Source organism: Cricetulus griseus (assembly GCF_003668045.3).
Source record: "Cricetulus griseus strain 17A/GY chromosome 1 unlocalized genomic scaffold, alternate assembly CriGri-PICRH-1.0 chr1_1, whole genome shotgun sequence".
NCBI classification, from domain to species: Eukaryota; Metazoa; Chordata; class Mammalia; order Rodentia; family Cricetidae; genus Cricetulus; species Cricetulus griseus.
In genome coordinates, this window is record NW_023276807.1 from 162,569,867 (window position 1) to 162,587,762 (window position 17,896).

Genomic DNA, 17,896 nt, shown 5'->3' on the forward strand with positions numbered 1-17,896 from the left:
TTGAACTCACAGAGATTCTCCTGCCTGCCTCTACCTCCTGAATTGTTATGCTTTTTGATGCTCTCTTGTCCCAGTGTGACTTAAACATGGTTCCATTAGTCTTTCAATATTTCTCTGCATTCTGTCATAAAAAGATAACCTTACTATATATTAGGAATATGTTCATTTGCTAGCATTGGAAAACAAAACAAAAAACATGCCAAAAATTATGCCTAAAGATCCATTTAGTGATGATTACTTTTTTTTAAAATTTATTTTATTTAATGTGTATGAGTATTTTTCCTACATGTATGCCTATTTACCACATGCGTGCTTGGTGTGTGGGACTGGAGGTAATAGGCTTTTGTCGTGTAGGTGCTGAGAATGCTTCTGGAAGAGCAACCAGTGTGCTTATACCATTGGCCCATTTCTCCAGCCTGTTAGTATTTCTATTGCTGTAATAAAACACCAGGACCACAGGCAACTTGAGAAGGAAAGGGCTTATTTTGCTTATATATCCCATGTCTTAGTCCATTGAGGGAAGCCAAGGCAGGAACCTGGAAACCAGGAGCTGAAGCAGAGGCCATGGAGGAAGCTGCTTGCTGACTTGCTTCCTATGGCTCCCTCAGCCTGCTTTCTTATACCATTTGAGATGACCAGCCCAGGGGTGGCCCCACCCACAGTTGGCTGGGTCCTCCTACATCAGTCACTATCAAGAAAATGCCTCCAGAGGGTTGTCCACAGATCAATCTAGTATGGGCATTTCTCATTTGAGGTTACTTCTTCCTAAATGATTGTAGCTTGTGTCAAGTTGGTATAAATGTAGCCAGGACAGATACCAATATTTAGACATTGGATGTGGCCACTGCTACTAGGTGTCCTTGTGACTACACTTTTATTTTACAAACCTAGAGTTATATTTTAAAAGAAAAGGGTATTGACAGTACTATTTTTATTTATTTGGTATTTTTGTCATCAATTGTATAAAAGTTCTTAATATAAATTGAAACTGTATATTGTTTCTTAGCAGTGAACTACTTGTTGTTTTTGTTTCTGTTGTTTCTGAGACAAGATCTTAGTGTTCAGCTTGGCTGGCCTAGAACTTGCTGTGTGGTTCAAGCTGGTTCTGGGATTACAGAAGGGTGTTCCATGCTGGGCGTATACATTTTTTTATTAACTAAATAATGCATGTTTGTTAAATATAAATATAAGTGTACAAGAAGAAAATAGAAATCACCCAGGCTTTACAACCCCTGGAACATTTTGCTCTCTGCCCTGGTCTATTAGGTGAATATTCAATTATCCTCATTTATCAGTGCTTCTTTGTTAGTGAACATATCTATTCATTAAGATTTCTTTTTAACTAACCCATTCCCAGACATGTGCAGAGTAAGCAGCAGATTGTAAGTTATCCATTTCCTGTCTCCAGTTGATAGTCTGCCTTTTCATAGCTAAGCTTCTACTGGAAGTGAACTTTTATGTGCTGCTGGGGTTTCTCTTTCTATAGTTTTATGCCCTTTATTGGTGATTTTGCTATTTAAAATGGTCCCCTGACATGCTGCTGGATGTGTGTGTGTGTGTGTGTGTGTGTGTGTGTGTGTGTGTGTGTGTGTGTGTGTGTGTGTTAGTGGAGACTAGAGGTGGACAAGATCTTGCTGTGTAGTCTTGGCTGACCTGTAGCCACTGGACTCAGACTTCTGGCAATCCTCTTACCTCAGCCTCCCATGCCATGTCCTCTAGTGTTCATATGGATAGCCAGTCTGATGTGGAAATTTTGTGTGACAAAATAATGTCATGTAATAATGTCATGTAAACCTTATTTTGAAAAAATTACAGTGTCAGCTATGAGTTCAAGACTAATGAAGATTCTAAACAGAAACATATGAATCAAAGTTGCAGATTGATTAAGGTTGACAAAAAATTGACTAGGGATTCAAAAGAACCCAATTCTGTATTACCATAGAAGCAGCAGCTGAACATTAACTAAGTGGTGCAATGACTTCCTAGAACATTCTATATATTATACTACATATATATTAATGGGGATTATAGTTTAAGTAGGCAAAAATGGGATCATAGAATGTGATTGTTTTTGTCACTGAAGAAACAGAATATTTGACACTCTGTTTTTCCCCCTAGGACAGCAGCGTTCCCGGATGCTTGCTACGCTTTTTAAGGATGAACGGTGCCAGCAACTTGCTGCATATGGGATCCTAGAGAAAATGTACCTAGATAGAATCATCCGAGGGAACCAGCTTCAAGAGTTTGCTGCAATGCTAATGCCTCACCAAAAAGCAACTACAGCCGACGGTAATGATCATGTCTTACCTATATGTGGCGGTAAATATTTAGGTACAGACTAATAGAAAGTACGTTAGATTAGTATTTTCAAGTAATACTTCCTGACTAATAAAGAGAGGACTATTGACAAATGATAAATGTTAAACACAGACATAGGTTTGTGGCATATTCTAAAATAGTCCCTATTAGAAAACATTTTGTGAAATAATGCTTTTTCTTTTCATTTTTTTTTGTTTGTTTTGAAACTTGTGAATACTGAAAAATTACAGAGAATACCTTTAGCACCTGGATTTTTAAAACGCTTAAGCCACTGGTAAATAACATTAAATAACAGATTGTAATAGAGCGTAATTATTCATTCTTGATTAAGAGCAAAATTTAGCTCAGTAGCTTGCCTAAGGTTCATCAGAGCTTGCTAATCAGAATAGATTATCTTTTGTATTTTCTAGATAAATGATGTGTTTACTTAAATCAGAATGTCTTTGCCAGGAAAAAGATTTTTAAATGTTTTCTTCATAATACTAATAATTTTATGTACATTTGTCTACAGATGTCTTAAAGTACTTGCTATAGTCACCATGACACTAAACATATATATGTAAACATGGAGAAACATGCAAAGAACAGTTTCAGTATGCATGTCAACTAGACCACTGCCCTGGACTCACTGCTACCCTGTACCAAAGAGAAATTAGTTGTGAGGAGTCATTTATGCTGGGGCTAGCTGAAAGGTGACATGTTACCCAGTCTTAACTGCTTGGTGATGAGTGACCTATTACACTCAGGTGGTTCCTGTCTTTCTATCTAAAGGGCATTTCTTTTAATGCATTTTTAAGGGTTTTATTTTTATTTATGTGTATGTGTGTGTCAGTATGAGAATACCCTAGGTGTGTGGAGGTGTCCTGGGAGGCCAGAAGATAATATCAGCTAGTGGTAGAAGCCAGTATGATCCACCAGTGTGGCCACTGGGAAACTCAAGCTCAGGTCCTTAACATGCTGGGTTGTGTCTCTAGCCCTAAGGTTTTCTTTTTTTTTTCTTTTTTTCTTTTTTTGGTTTTTCGAGACAGGGTTTCTCTGTGTAGCTTTGGAACCTATCCTGGCACTCGCTCTGGAGACCAGGCTGGCCTTGAACTCACGGAGATCCGCCTGCCTCTGCCTCCTGAGTGCTGGAATTAAAGGCGTGCGCCACCAACGCCCGGCCCAAGGTTTTCTTTTCATGGAATTTTCTCTATGTGGGATCTCAGGGGAAATTCCTTTATGGTTGTAGGATTATTTCTGGTTCTGAGCTATTAGCTTTTATCTTAGTTAAATACATTGTGAATTGATAAATTGATTCTCTTATTTTGCTTGGCTTGTAGAAATGTTAAAATTAAATTTGTAGCCCAACTATAAGGAATATGTATGTGCTTTAATTGAAGTAATTCCTCCTGTTTTGTAACTTTTTAATTTTTTTCATATTTATTATGTATACAGTGTCTGTCTGCATGTATCTCTGCTGGCCAGAAGAGGGCATCAGAGATCTCATTACAAATGGTTGTGAGCCATCATGTGGTTGCTTGGAATTAAACTCAGGATCTCTGGAAGACCTGCTAGTGTTTTTTAAGCACTGAGCTGTCTCTCCAGCCCCTAACTTTTGAATTCTTAACTCTCTGTATATTCTAAGCAGCCATGATTTCTTTTTAAAATTGTCTGATGTATAAATTAATTAAAGCTAAGTAGATAGTTTCTAGAAATAGTATAGTTGATCTTTAGATTTGAATTTGAGCTTTCTGATCATAAAAGAAAAGTGAAAAAATATTGTCTTAGGGTTTCTATTGCTACAAAGAGACACCATGACCATGGCAACTCTTATAAAGGAAAACATTTAATTGGGACTGGCTTATGGTTCAGAGGTTTAGTTCAGGCTGGGGATGTAGACTGGTACAGTTGTAAAATGTTTGCCATTGAAGGCCATGATCAATCCCAAGCACAAAAGAAAGGGAAGGAGGAAGGGACAGACAGTAGGAAAGGGGAAGACCACGTGGTTGACTAAGTCATTTTTTATCTTTTCTTCCTTCCTTCCTTCCTTCCTTCCTTCCTTCCTTCTTTTCCTTCTTGTGACAGGGGTGGGTGGTTGGTGGGCAGTTATAAGAAAAGGTCATAGATTCCCTAACCTAAAGGGGGTTCTGTTCCTGAACTCTGGGGAAAAGTGGCTGATCCTACCTCTGGGACAAGCTGCACATTTGCCTCACAGTAGTAACGTGCTTATGGATGATGTGAAGAATGAGATGAGGGCTAGAAAGATGCCTGGGCAGTTAGAGTGTGCACCCACTTCTCACACTGCCTGTAATTCAGCCACAGAGAACACGATGCCCCCATACACATAATTACAGATAAGAATGAACCTTTAAACATTAAGATGAGGGATTTTATGAGGCTCCCAGAGCATGTTGCATGATTGTTGTGCTGCTGTTTGCTAATAAAGGTAGGTGCTTGAAGCAGAAAAAGAAAAGGTAATGGGTTTGTCAACTGGAAGCAAAGCCCCAGGGCAAAGGGCTAAATCCATCCTTGGTAATTACTCCCCAGTTACTCACTATTCCTTATGTTCCTCACCATAATACCTGACAAAAGCAGCTGAAGACAGGAAGGATTTACTTTGACTCACAGTGTGAGAATACAGACTGCCACAGTGTGCAAGGCATGATGGCAGCTGTGTGAAGTGGCTGGTCACACTGCATCATCTACAGTAAGGATGCAGGGATAACATGCAGGCGCTGTGCTGACTTTCACCTTTTCATGCAGTCTAGGACCCCAGCCTAGGAATGGTAGGCCCACCTTCAGCTGAGGGTTTGCTCTCCAGTTAAACCTCTGGAATCACCCTCACAGACACACACAGAGATGTCTCCATGTTTGATTGGCTATTGAACATTAGCTCTCACACTGATTTTCTAAATACTGTATTGTATTTAATTGTATGTAAACTAAAATGGTAAATGTAGCCTACGTATTGGTGCTTGCCATTAATCTTAGTACTTGGGAGGCAGAGGCAGGCAGACTTCTGAGTTTGAAACTATCTTGGTCTACAGAGTGAGTTCCAGGATAGACAGGGCTACACAGAGAAACTCTCAGGAAAAATGATAATAATAATATTTCATCAAATGCAAGATTTAGTAATGTATTGATCAGAGGAGTAAAGCTGGTTTTAATGATTTATTACATGCCTAGGAATTTTAAAAAAATAATGGTTTATCTTTGTAAAGTATAAAATTAGTTTCAAATATTTAATGAGTTTATTATGTTTATTTAAGGTTCCAGCATCTTGGACAGAGCTGTTATTGAGCATAATTTGTTGTCAGCAAGCAAATTGTATAACAATATCACCTTTGAAGAACTTGGAGCTCTTTTAGAGATCCCTGCAGCTAAGGTATTTTATTAATTCAATACTTTATAAGAGGGAATTGAAACCCAAAACTATTGAAGTAATGGAAAAATTCATAATTGGTAATGTTTGCCAGCACAACAAAAGCTAGATGTTTAAAGCCTTGGGTAAGTGGAAGAGACTGTGTAAATGGTCATGTGTAAATAACGTTGTCATGAAATTGAGTAGCTTTAGCTTTCAGATTGTTTTATGATCGTTCCTTAGATGGAAATCTTAGAGAGGCCCCACGTTATACTCTTTCCATAAGGACATCTTAGTTTGGTGTCTTAAGTTTCTGAAGCATTAGATGGAGATCATTTCATCCTTGTTTCTCTGCCCTAAAGTGACTCTGACCCCAAGATGTTCTATTGTAATTTCTAAGTTTGACTTAAGGACCTGACTGACCTACTAGGTTCTTCTTATTTTATTTTTTGGATTTGATTGGTCATACACAGTACCAATTGTATTTACAGTGTTATTGTTTATGGAATATCATCTTAATTTCAAATAAGACTGAGAGTAAAGTCATGCAGTCTATCTGATTGTGAAATTGTAATTTAGGATTTTCTTTCTGCTTTTGAGACAGGATTTCATGCAGCGTAGACTGGTCTCAAACTCTGTAGGAGGCTGAAGCTAAGGATGACCTTAAACTCTGGGTCTCCCTGCCTCCTCCCTCCCAAGCACTGAGATTACAGGTGTGTGTATTCCAGGCTGCATTTAGGATTTTCTAACAGTTCTTTGCATGTACATGTTTAGTAAAAAAAGTGGATTGACTTGGGAACTGAGACTGCAGTTGCCAATTAAATGATGTTTTCTTAGCCAAGAATGGTAGTTCACACCTATAATCTCAGCACTTTAGACACTTTGTCTACAGAGTAAGACAAATAAAAATGATGCTTTCCTCTCAGGCTTGTGGAGACTAAGGGAAGTGAATACATTGTTAGTAGACTGTAATCAGTCAGTAGGATGATGCAGTATTGATTGTGATGATGTCAGTGTAAAAGATGAGCAGGCTGGAGAGATGGCTCAAGAGTTAGGAGCACTGGCTTTTCTTGTAGAAGACCTGGCTTTGATTCCCAGGATTCAATACATTGGCTCACAGGCATCTGTAACTCCAGTTTCAGAGAATCCTATGCCCTCTCCTGGCCTCCTGCAGTAGGCATGCATGTAGTGCACAGACATTCATGCAAGCAAAACAGCCATACACAGTGAAAACCAAACAAAACAAAATGACCAGTCACAATCAATTCTGCTCATGTATACTAAACATTAACTGTAGCCACAGACATTGAATTTAAAACATTTTGCTTTTGCCCCTCTTTTAAATCTTCATTTCCTTTTTGAATATGAACATCTGTTTCTGTTTGGTTCTTGGGCTTTTTAAAGAATAGTATTTTCAGCTGTGTGGTGGTGATGCACGCCTTTAAATCCCAGCACTCGGGAGACAGAGGCAGGCGGATCTCTGTGAATTCGAGGCCAGCCTGGTATTCAAAGAAAGTTCCAGGACAGGCTCCAAAGCTACAGAGAAATACTGGCTCAAAAAACCTAAATAAATAAATAAAATGATATTTTCTTAAGTTTTTGGGCTGAGTGTGGGACATCTTGTGATCAAAGGACTCAGGAGGACAAGGTAAGAAGGTAGCAAGCTTGTTTTGTCTACCTCGGGAGACACTGTCTCAAAAACCAAACAATGAAATGTGTAAACAGAATTCTTACTTGGTCTAAATAATAAAAACCTGGAGTCAGATATCGAGGAAAATGCTGAGAGATCAGAGACAAAAAGCAAGCCACAGCCACCCCTTACTTACCTCCTTAGTGTCTCAGCAGACAAGAGCTTGAGTTCCTGCCGGCTTACATCCTCTCTCTGCCCAGCCATCTCCTTCCTGTCTATCTGTGCAGACTTCCAGACCTCCGTGTTTAGCTAGTGGCAAGTTCCTTTCTCTAAACTTCAGACAAGCTGTATTTGTACAAGCAGGATAACACCACAGAAATGTTTTGTAATGAATACACAAATTGATACAAGAAAAACAAGTTTTTATGTTCCCCCAGAATTGAAGGCAGTTTTATTTTTTTTTATTTAAGAGTTTAACTATTTTATATGTATGGATTTTTTTAAAAGATGTCTTATTTTTATTTATGTGTGTATGTCCATGTGAGTGTAGGCTCTGTGTATGTATGTTTATGTATGACCAAGAAAGCCAGAAGGGAACTTAAAATATCCTGGAATTAGAATTACAGTCAGTTGTGAGCCACCTAATGTGGATGCTGGGAAGTGCACACTCCTCACCATGGAGCCAGCTCTCGGGCCGCATGTATATGGGTGTTTTGCTTATCCTGCATGTATGTCTCTGTACCACATGTGTGCTGGTGCTTGTAGAAGCCAGAAGAGGGTGTTGGATCCATGGGACCAGCGTTTATGGGCTGTTGTGAACTGCCCTGTGGGAATCAAACCCCAGTGCTCTGGAAGAGCAGCAAGTGCTCTTAACCACTGAGTTTATGTATGGTGTGTAATGCGTTGCTAGGGAACAGTGGGCAAAGGTAGTGGCAGAATATGTACCTTATTTTTAAGTTTTTTATTTTTTTAAGATTTGGATCTCTGAGATTTTGAGGCTGGTTTTATATTCTGTTGGTAGACTGTCTTCTACTTAGCATACACAAGACTCCAGACTCAGTAGTCACCTGCATAAACTGGATGGTACACACCTGTAGTCATAGCACTTGGGTAGTGGAGCCAGGAGGGTCAGAAGTTCAAGGTCACCCTCAGCTACAGAGGAACTTTAGGTCAGCCTGGGATTTATGAAACTCTTCACCAAAAAAAAAAAAAAGTTTGATTTTAAGTAGAAGAGAAAGTTGGTAAAAATGGCTAGATTCAGGGTTTGAGAGTTGGCTCAGAGGTTAAGAGCATTAACTGCTCTTCCAGAGGTCCCTGAGTTTAAGTCCAGGCATCCACATGGCAACTCACAACCATCAACAATGAAATCTGATGCCCTCTTCTGGCCTGCAGGTAAACATTCAGACAGAACATAATAAATAAATAAATTTTAAAAAGAAACTTTTTAAAAAGGCCAGGCGGTGGTGGTGCATGCCTTTAATCCCATACTTGGAAGGCAGAGGCAGGCGGATCTCTGTGAGTTCGAGGCCACCTGGTCTACAGAGTGAGTTCCAGGACAGCCAGGACTACACAGAGAAACCCTGTCTGGGGGGGAAAAAAAAAGCTAAATTCTTGTCTACCAAAAGTGTGGTATGCCTGTATTCTCAGCACTTGAGAGACTGATGCCAGAGGACCATGAGTTCTAGGTCAGCCAGGCTATATAGTGAGACTTTGTTTCCAAAACAGACAACTCCCAACAAAGTGAAATGGGTCCCATTTAACTTAAGCGGTGGGTTAAGAACCTAGAAATATAAGAAGCTGTTTTCCTCATCAAATAACAGGCGAGCACAGTAGTGACAGGGACTTAAGCTAAAGGCTTTTACTTGATTATATGTGAATGGTTGTTAAATATGATCTCAGTTTCTGAAAGATTGTTTTGTTTTTGTTTTTAATAGGCAGAAAAGATAGCATCTCAAATGATAACAGAAGGACGTATGAATGGATTTATTGACCAGATTGATGGAATAGTTCATTTTGAAAGTAAGAGGTTTTGTGCATTCTCATCATAGTGAAATGACAATGAACTGTTATATGTTTATGATTAAAATGTGTTGAATTGTTTCTTTTGACCCAGAATTATATTACTCATGAGCTTATTCCAAAAGAAATAATTTAAAATAATTTTAAAAGGCAGTATTTATGAATACATTTTTATCTCAACATTTCTAAGCTAAGAAAAACTGAACTGAAATTGTATCAGCTCACTCCCTTGTCACCTGACCTTTGTTGAACTCAGGCTCAGTGAACTAATCATGTAGGCAGGCAGGTAAGTGACCCCTGGACTTCCCGTTCCCACTTTACACTGTTCATCTGCGAAGTTTTAATTGGGAGAACTCGCTCAGCAGAGAGTCTGTGCTTGCCTGTGCTCACTGAGGTACAATTGTGTTACTCGACTCTCTGTACAACTCTTCTTGACCCATGAGAGCACTAGTGAGAGTCCTGACTTCTCTGTCTGATTAGGTTGGATCTTAATCAGTTTAGTTGTTTTCAATGGTTCCCTAGAACATTTAACTTGACTATTGGCCTTTTTTAAAAATTGCTTTTATTTTTGAGATTATAATATAATTACAACATTCTCCCTTCCTTTTCCTCCCCCCTAAACCTTTCATATACCCTTCCTTGTTCTTTCAAGTTCATGGCTTCTTTTTCTCACTAACTACTCCTCAGTTGGCCCATGGGACGGACACCATTAGAACTTACTGACCTTTTATTATAGCTGTCCAGAAAAACCCTTCTTATCTTTCATGTTTTTACTTACTAGTTGGTGTCACTGGTGGAGAGGCAGGACCCAGACAAATATCACTGTAAACTGAAGAAGTGTCCCTAGAATCCCTTCCCTAGCCCTGATCTTCACACCCTTACCAAAAAGAACTGTTTTATAAGCCTGAAATTAACACTTTGTTTTCAGCTTTTAAATTCTGCTGACTCCTTCCCACTGTATTTAAACACACACTGACCTGAAACTCACTGTGTAGCCCATGCTAGCCTCAGACTTGTGGAGCTCCTCTGTCTCAGCTTCCTGAGTGCAGAGATAACAGGTATGTGCTGTCCTGCTTGCTTTAGGCTTTATCTCATCTTTCCAATAAAGCGATTACTGTTGATCCTTTGAACACAGCAGCACAACCACTGCCACCCTGACACTGTCAGCTCTTCTGCTCTGTCTGCTCCTATGTTCTTTCCTCCATGTGCAGCTGTTCTCTGCAGTCATTTCTGTGCAGTCTGTTGTTGCCTTTAAATTTAAACAGCAGTTAGTTATGGCTTAATCCCAGGCCCTTTCCCGATAACAGCACTGGATCTCTGGGTGATCTCTTCCCTTTGGTTCAATTAGCATGTCTATGTGGAAATGGTTGGATTTAACTTGGACCAGCCTCTCCTCATCCTCAACCCCATGGCTCTAGTTCACTTTTAAAGTGTCTGTACCAGACTACTTAATAGGTATTTAAGATGAACAAATGTCCTATGTGGCTAGCCATTTAAAAGCCACATGTTTACTTTTTCTTTAATTTATTTTTAATTCCCTCATCTTCCCTGCCCTATAAACTATAATTGCTAATACTGTCAGAAAAATCCTTGTGTTTTTCTTTATATTTAAAAATTAAAATGTAGCTGGACATGGTGGCACATGCCTTTAATCCCAGCACTTGGAAGGCAGAGGCCTTAAAAAACATTAAACCTGTCTTAAACATAACACCTGTCTTAAAAAACATTAAAAAGTTAAAATGTATTTTATTATCATTATTGTTGTACATGCATGTGTGTCCACACGTCTTGGAACATGTGTGAAGGTCAGAGGACAGTTTTCAGTGGTCAGCTCTCCCCTTTCTCTGTGAGTCCCAGGGACTGAACTCAAGCCATGCCCACATGGGCATGCTTTTACCTTGAGCCATCTTGCTGGCCCTTTGCTTCCTTTGTGTTTCCTGTTAGCTTACCCTGAACACTGCTGTAATAGCCTCTGGATTTTTCTCTCATCTGCAATTCCTTTCAATTCTGGGTTTCCCAGTGTAGCCAGAGTGATTGTGGTGTTTAAGAGAGTGAAAACAGAAAGGGAGGAACGGAAAGTGATGTAGCTCTATTTCAGTTAAAAACAAATTAATGTAGGGAAAAAAAAGAAAGAAAATTAGATTGGAAAGATAGTTCCACAGTTAAAAGCACTTGCTGTTCTTGCAGCAGACCCAGGTTCAGTTCCCAGCACCCACAAGGTGGCTCAGAACCACCTGTAACTACAGTTCCAGGTCCCTCTCTCCCTTCCTCCCTTCCCCTCCCTCCCTTCCATCCAAGATTTATTTTATTTTAATGTGAATGGGCATTTTGCCTACATGCATATCTGTATTCTATGTGTCTGGTGTCAGTGGAGGCCAGAAGAGGGCAGCCCTTGGAACGGGACCCTCCATGTGGGTGCTAGGATTCAAAGCCAAGCTCTTTGGAAGAGCAGCTAATGATCTTAACCACTGAGACATCCCAGTAACCCCAAATAAAATGTAAAGATTGAAAAAATAAAGAGCAATAGAAGATATCCTCCACTCATGCTCTTGTGTGTATAGTCCACACATGAGCACACATGTGAGCATGTTCTCAGTTATGTATCACACTCAAACAAAACTCTAGAAAAGCTAATGAAATATGCAATGTTTTAGTTCAGATAAAAATCGATGAACATGGGGAACACATCGACCCCAGACTGCTGTCTGGGAGGCCAGTACAGGACTGATCCAGACCCCTGAACATGGATGTCAATGAGGAGGCCTCTGCACTCTAGGAGGCCACTAGTAGTGGATTAGTATTTTTCCCTGGTGTAAGAAGTGACTTTGAGAGCCCATCCCACGTGAAGGGATGCACTCTTGCCCTGGACACATGGGGAAGGGCCTAGGCCCAGGATGATGTGGTGGACTTTTCGGAGCCCCCGTTGAGGGCCCTACCCTGCCTGGGTAGTGGAGGGTTGATGGGGTGTGGGGTAGGATGGGTGAGGGTGAGGGGAGGGAGAGGGAGAAGGGATTGACATGGGAAACAAGCTTGTTCCTAATTTGAACTAATAAAATAAATAAATAAAAAAATCGATGAACATGTTCAGAACAGGCTAAACATAGGATGACAAGGGGTATCCCACAGTCCCTGCTCTCCCAACCCATCCCCAACCTTGTGTATCTTCACGGACCTTAAAGCAGATTTGTAGAAATCTAGAGGTAGGCATGTGGGACTGTTTTCATTCATTGTACTGTGAACACTTTCAAATCAGTAAGCAGCAGTCTCTTCACCACTTGTGAGTGGTTTTGTTGTGTACATGTCTATACGGTAGCATGCCTGTTTGTATAGAGCAGGCTTGAAAGTAAGTAGCATGTTAGCACTGGACGGTATGTGTCTGTCTGTGTAATTGATTTTAAAGTTTTTTTTTGTTTTCCAGGAAAGTTGTCCTTGGAGGATTTCAACAAAGTTAGAGAATGATGTAGCTTTCTTTCTCTCTTTCTTTCTTTCTTTCTTTCTTTCTTTCTTTCTTTCTTTCTTTCTTTCTTTCTTTCTTCCTTCCTTCCTTCCTTTTCTTTTCTTTTCTTTTTTGAGACAGGGTTTCTCTGTGGAGCCCTGGCTGTCCTGGAATTTGCTCTGTAGACCAGACTGGCCTCGAACTCTCAGAAATCTGCCTGTCTCTGCCCATGAGTGCTGGGATTAAAAAGTGTGTGCCACTATACCCACTTAATCTACTATTATTGTTATTATTTTGAGATAGGGTTTTTCTATGTAGCTATTCTAGAACTCACTATGTAGATCAGGCTGGCCTTAAACTTAGAGGGATCTACCTGGCTCATGCCAGCTTTTAAAAATTATTTTTATGTGTATGGGTCTTTTGCCTGCATGTATAAATGCCTGAAGAAGGTGCTGGGTCTCTTAGAATTGGAATTATAGATGGTTATAAAATACCATGTGAGCGCTGGAAGTTGAACCCAGGGATTCTGGAAGAGTAGCCAGTGCTCTTAACAGCTGAGCCATCTCTGCAGCCCCCTTTCTGAACCCTTTTAAAATGCTTTTTTAAATTGGACTCCTTCCAAGATTTTCATTTCTGACTATATATTGCTCGTTTTTAAAAACTTGTAGATTGAAGATAGTGTTTTGAGTAGATGTTACTCTTTTTGTTCTTTTTCTGTTGTATTTTTAGGTGAGGTAGGCAATTCTTGTATGTAAATCCAGTGCTTTCCCAGTAGAGGGCAGTGTCACCCACCAGTAAACACTGGCGAGGACCAAGCCCATGAGTGGACCAAGCCCATGAGTGATGCTTTTCTGGGACTGTTTCTGGGACTGTGTAGTGGCTCTTTGTCTTGTAAGTGTTCAGTGGTGAGTTTTGTTTTCAAGGGCATTGATAACAACATATATTTGTATTGTTTTATATTCATTGTTAGTGATTTGAGTTTTGTTGCTGTTTTGTTTTTTGAGACAGTGTCACTTTGTAGACCAGGCTAGCCGAAAACTCAGAGATCCTGCCCACTTCTGCCTTCTGCGTGCTGGGATTAAAAACATGGGCCACTGTGCTTGACCTGATTTGAGTTCTTAACTCTTGCTTAATATCTTCAGCCAATATTTCCAGAATAAACTTTTTTATTAGAACTGTTGTAATGTATCTTTTAACTTATTTGTAAGTAATGACTATTTTTTCCATTGCTATTCTGTCTTTAGCTCGAGAAGCCCTGCCAACATGGGACAAGCAGATTCAATCGCTTTGTTTCCAAGTAAACAACCTTCTGGAGAAGATTAGTCAGACGGCCCCGGAGTGGACAGCACAGGCCATGGAGGCCCAGATGGCCCAGTGAGTCCTGGCAGAGCCCCGTGCACGCTGCATCATTGCCCTTTGTGCGGGTTGATTCACTGCCCCTCCAAAGCATTTGCACACTTCAGTCCTTCATGTGGAATCCCGTTTAAAGAAGATGCTAGAGCAGGAGTTCAGCGTTTGAACATATTAGTTCCCATATATTCTGGGTCTGTGTATTAAACCAACTCAGATATTTTGAAAACTTGTTCTTTAGGCAGAAGTGAAAGCTCTGTGATGAAGTTTGGGATTTGTGATAACTTTGTAGTTATGTAAACTTAAGTGCTTTGTGCCTCTCCAAATGTGGTTATTCTAATAAATGGGGCAATGAGCCAAATAAAGAGAACACTTTGTTTTTAATTACTTGAAAAGTGTTTTGTTACTTTTCCTTGAATTTAGAAAATTTTAGCATATCTCTTATGCCAAGAATAAAAGAATAAGTAAGTTATAGTGCCTGCCCCCCAAGCCTTCTGAGTATGAAGCCAGGGGAGTAAGCTGAGCGCTTGGAGTTGTACACCAGGAGTAGCTGGGCTCATTTCAACTGTGGTGACTGCAGAATGTGCAGAAAGGACTCTTTAAAAGGGGTGTAGATGACTTACTTAACCCAACAATTAAAGAGCTTGAAAGCAACCCAACACATATAACATTTAGAACAAAAAAATTCCAGGTGGTTGAAACAGTGTCTTGTCTTAGATTCATCGGAAAACCGAAGTCACATGGACTACCCCTAAACCTGAACAGATGGGCGGGGTGGAGAATTGTGATGCTACTGGAGCTAGTACTTGCTTAGCAACTAAATAGAACTGACCTTCCTGCAGAGTGGATTCTCAGGTTACCATTGGAATTCTTTGCCTTTCAGCAGCCAAAGGGAGTTGGGGTGGTAACTTTTGAAGTTCTCTCATTGTTTTGAAATATACCTGGGGAACAGTAGCTTATATTGAAATAATACCAAGTTATTTTCCATAAGATACACATTTCCTGTAAGGGAAATTACTTTGCCATGGCTTTGTCTGACTTAGAGAACTGATGCACAATTAAATATTTTGTTTCCTGCAATTGTAGGAACAATAGATACTTCTGAAGGTCAAGCGCAGGGACTCAGGCTAAATAAGAACTAGACATATGAGGTCAGAAAGATGGCTCAGCCAGTAAAAGCAGTTGCCATGAAGCCTGCTGATGTGAGTTCAACTCCTAAAGCTCACATGAAGAGATAATGGTGTGTTTCTCTAGTCCAACAATACCATGATGAGCTTTGAGGCCAGACAGGAGACAATTCTGAAAAGCCAGCTAGCCTGGAGTATGCAGTGTGACAATCCCAAGGGAGACCCTGTGGCAAAACAGGGTGGAAGTCAAGAGCCAACTTAAAAAATTTGTCCTCTGGGGATGGAGATATGGTTCACTGGCTGTTCTTCCAGAGGACCCAGGTTCAATTCCCAGCCCCTTCCTGGTGGTTCACAACCATCTGTAACTCCAGTTATGGGGATTCATTCCCCTTTCTAGCTTCTGAAGGTACCAGGTGTGCAAGTGAGGCCTAGACATACATGCAAAACACTTATACACAAAAAAACAAATTCTAAAAAATAATTTAAAAATTAGCTTCCACATGGCACATGTCTGGCCCTGTTCACATATATGTCATATACAGCTAAACAAACATGACCATAATATAGAGTGATTCCCAGATATTACCATATCATCAGGGATATGGCTGTCAGAGTGCAAGACATCCAAAGAAGGAATTCCGAGAGCCTCTCCCTCAGAACAAACAGGAAAACAAGGAAACCGCAGCCTCTTTCAGTTATAGCTATAGGGAACAGTTGGTCCAGTTCCTGCTCAGACTAGCACAAAACCTCCCAGCAAAAGCCTAATTACCTGTAGCCTGGTACCTCATGCATCATGTCCAACTTCGAGCCAAACACTACCAAGATAGGTAACAGATGAGAGCCATTGAGGGAGGGAGATATAGCAGGCGTTAGAACAAGACTAACATATAATGAGGGGGTGTTGGAATTATCAGACTAGAAATTAAAAGCAACATTGATTAATATGCTAAGGAAAAGTTGACCACACATAAGAATAGATGGGTATATAAACAGTTTGAAAGGAAGTGCAAGAATAAGCACAGCGAAAGAAATGAATACCTACTATTGATCTGGTCTTTAGGCTGGAGATGGCTAAGAGGAGAAGTAGTGAGCCCAAAGCCACAGAAACTGTAGCTGTCCACAGTAAAACCTTCCCAAACTCAAGTGTAACGTGGCAAAGGGGAACTAGAAGGATATCTAAGAACTGTGGGGGAATTGTGAAAGTTCACATGTAATGACAATGCCAGAAGAAGAAAGGAAGAGAATATTTGAAGTAATGCATAACAGTGTTCCAAAGTTTACCAAGTTACAGATGCAGGAAGTTTATAAACCTAAGTAGCATCAGGTGTGGAAACACATGCCTGTCTCAGCGCTTGGAAGGCTGACATGGGAGGATTTCAAGTTTGAGGCTAGCCCAGGTTACACAGCAAGACCTTGCTTCAAAAAATAAAACAACAAAAACATTAAGTAGGAGTTCTGGGTATAGCTCAGTGGTAAAGCCACGCATAGCCTGCATTCAGCCTGAGTTCACTCTCCAGTTTCAAAAACAAATGTAGAAAAAACAAACAAACAAACAAAAACATTGGAAAATTGCCCATCGTGGTGGCTGACACCTCTAAGCCAGCACTATGAAGGGAGGCAGGGGTTCTCTGTGAGTTTCAAATCAGTCAAGACTATATAAAAAGACCCTGTATCAAACAAAGCAAGAGCTCTGATTACAAACTGGGGACAGTATTAGTTATTTTGAACGCTGGCATGGATACATATACATATACATATACATACATACATACATACATACATACATACATACATACATATCACATTTGAATTGCAGTAACCAGAGACAGGGGATATTGGAAAAGACAAAACACCTCACCTGGAGAGGAAACATGAATAAGACTCATATTGGCTTTCTCTTCAGAAGTCACTCAAGAACAGAGCAGAGATATTTAAGGTATTGAGAGAGAAACCCAGTATAGACTTTTACACAACAAAATTATACTTTAGAAGTGAAGAGAAAGACTGACAAAATGAAAATGGATTTTTTTGCAGGGGTGGGATCTGTCATACCAGAAGTATCAAAAGAAATTCTTCTAAGAGAAATAGAAGAAGTGATGTGGGTTAAAAACAAACAAACAAACAAAAAACCCCTCAGATCTACGAAAGAATCGGGACCAGTCAAGCTTTGCTGAAATGGTTATGCTGGTACATGCCTGAAATCCCAGCACTAGGAGAACTGGGGCAGGAGGATCAAAAGTCTGGGGCCAGCTTGTTAGACCTTACATCAAAAACATTCTTAAAAATAAATGGCACTGGGGATGGAACTCAGTGGAATGCTTGCTTACTTCATTCAAAGCCCTGGGTTCAATTCTCAGCACAAATAAAAACTGGGTGTGGTGACACACTCCTGTAACTCCTACAATCTGAAGCCTTCAGATCAGAGTTCAAGGTCATCCTCAGCCGTTTAGTGAGGAGGAGGCCTACTAGGCTACATGAAAACCAGTATCAAGAAGTTTTGTTTTTGTGTGTGAAAGTTTTAATTTAGGACAGAGATACCTATTAGATCAAGTGTAAGTCAGATCCAACACCAGATAAATAACTGCCACTACAACCAAGTGGCATTAATCCAGGTATGCACGGCTAGGCCAGCTTTGAAAGCTGACTGATGTGATCCACACCATGAGTGGGCACAG

General features: G+C 40.2%; 1 protein-coding gene across 2 annotated transcripts in view; it reads left to right on the plus strand.

Moving 5' to 3' along the window:
• Positions 1–14,481, plus strand: part of Cops4 (COP9 signalosome subunit 4) — a 33,374-nt gene extending 18,893 nt beyond the window's left edge. Inside the window, exons 7-10 of one of the 2 annotated variants that reach the window (XM_027387612.2) lie at positions 2,119–2,289; positions 5,568–5,683; positions 9,224–9,308; positions 13,989–14,481. In XM_027387612.2, coding sequence (XP_027243413.1) covers positions 2,119–2,289; positions 5,568–5,683; positions 9,224–9,308; positions 13,989–14,122 — 506 coding nt within the window. In that variant the 3' untranslated portion in view covers positions 14,123–14,481. The remainder of the gene's footprint in view (positions 1–2,118; positions 2,290–5,567; positions 5,684–9,223; positions 9,309–13,988) is intronic. The other variant, XM_027387613.2, reaches the window with a different exon arrangement.
• Positions 14,482–17,896: the final 3,415 nt, after the last annotated feature.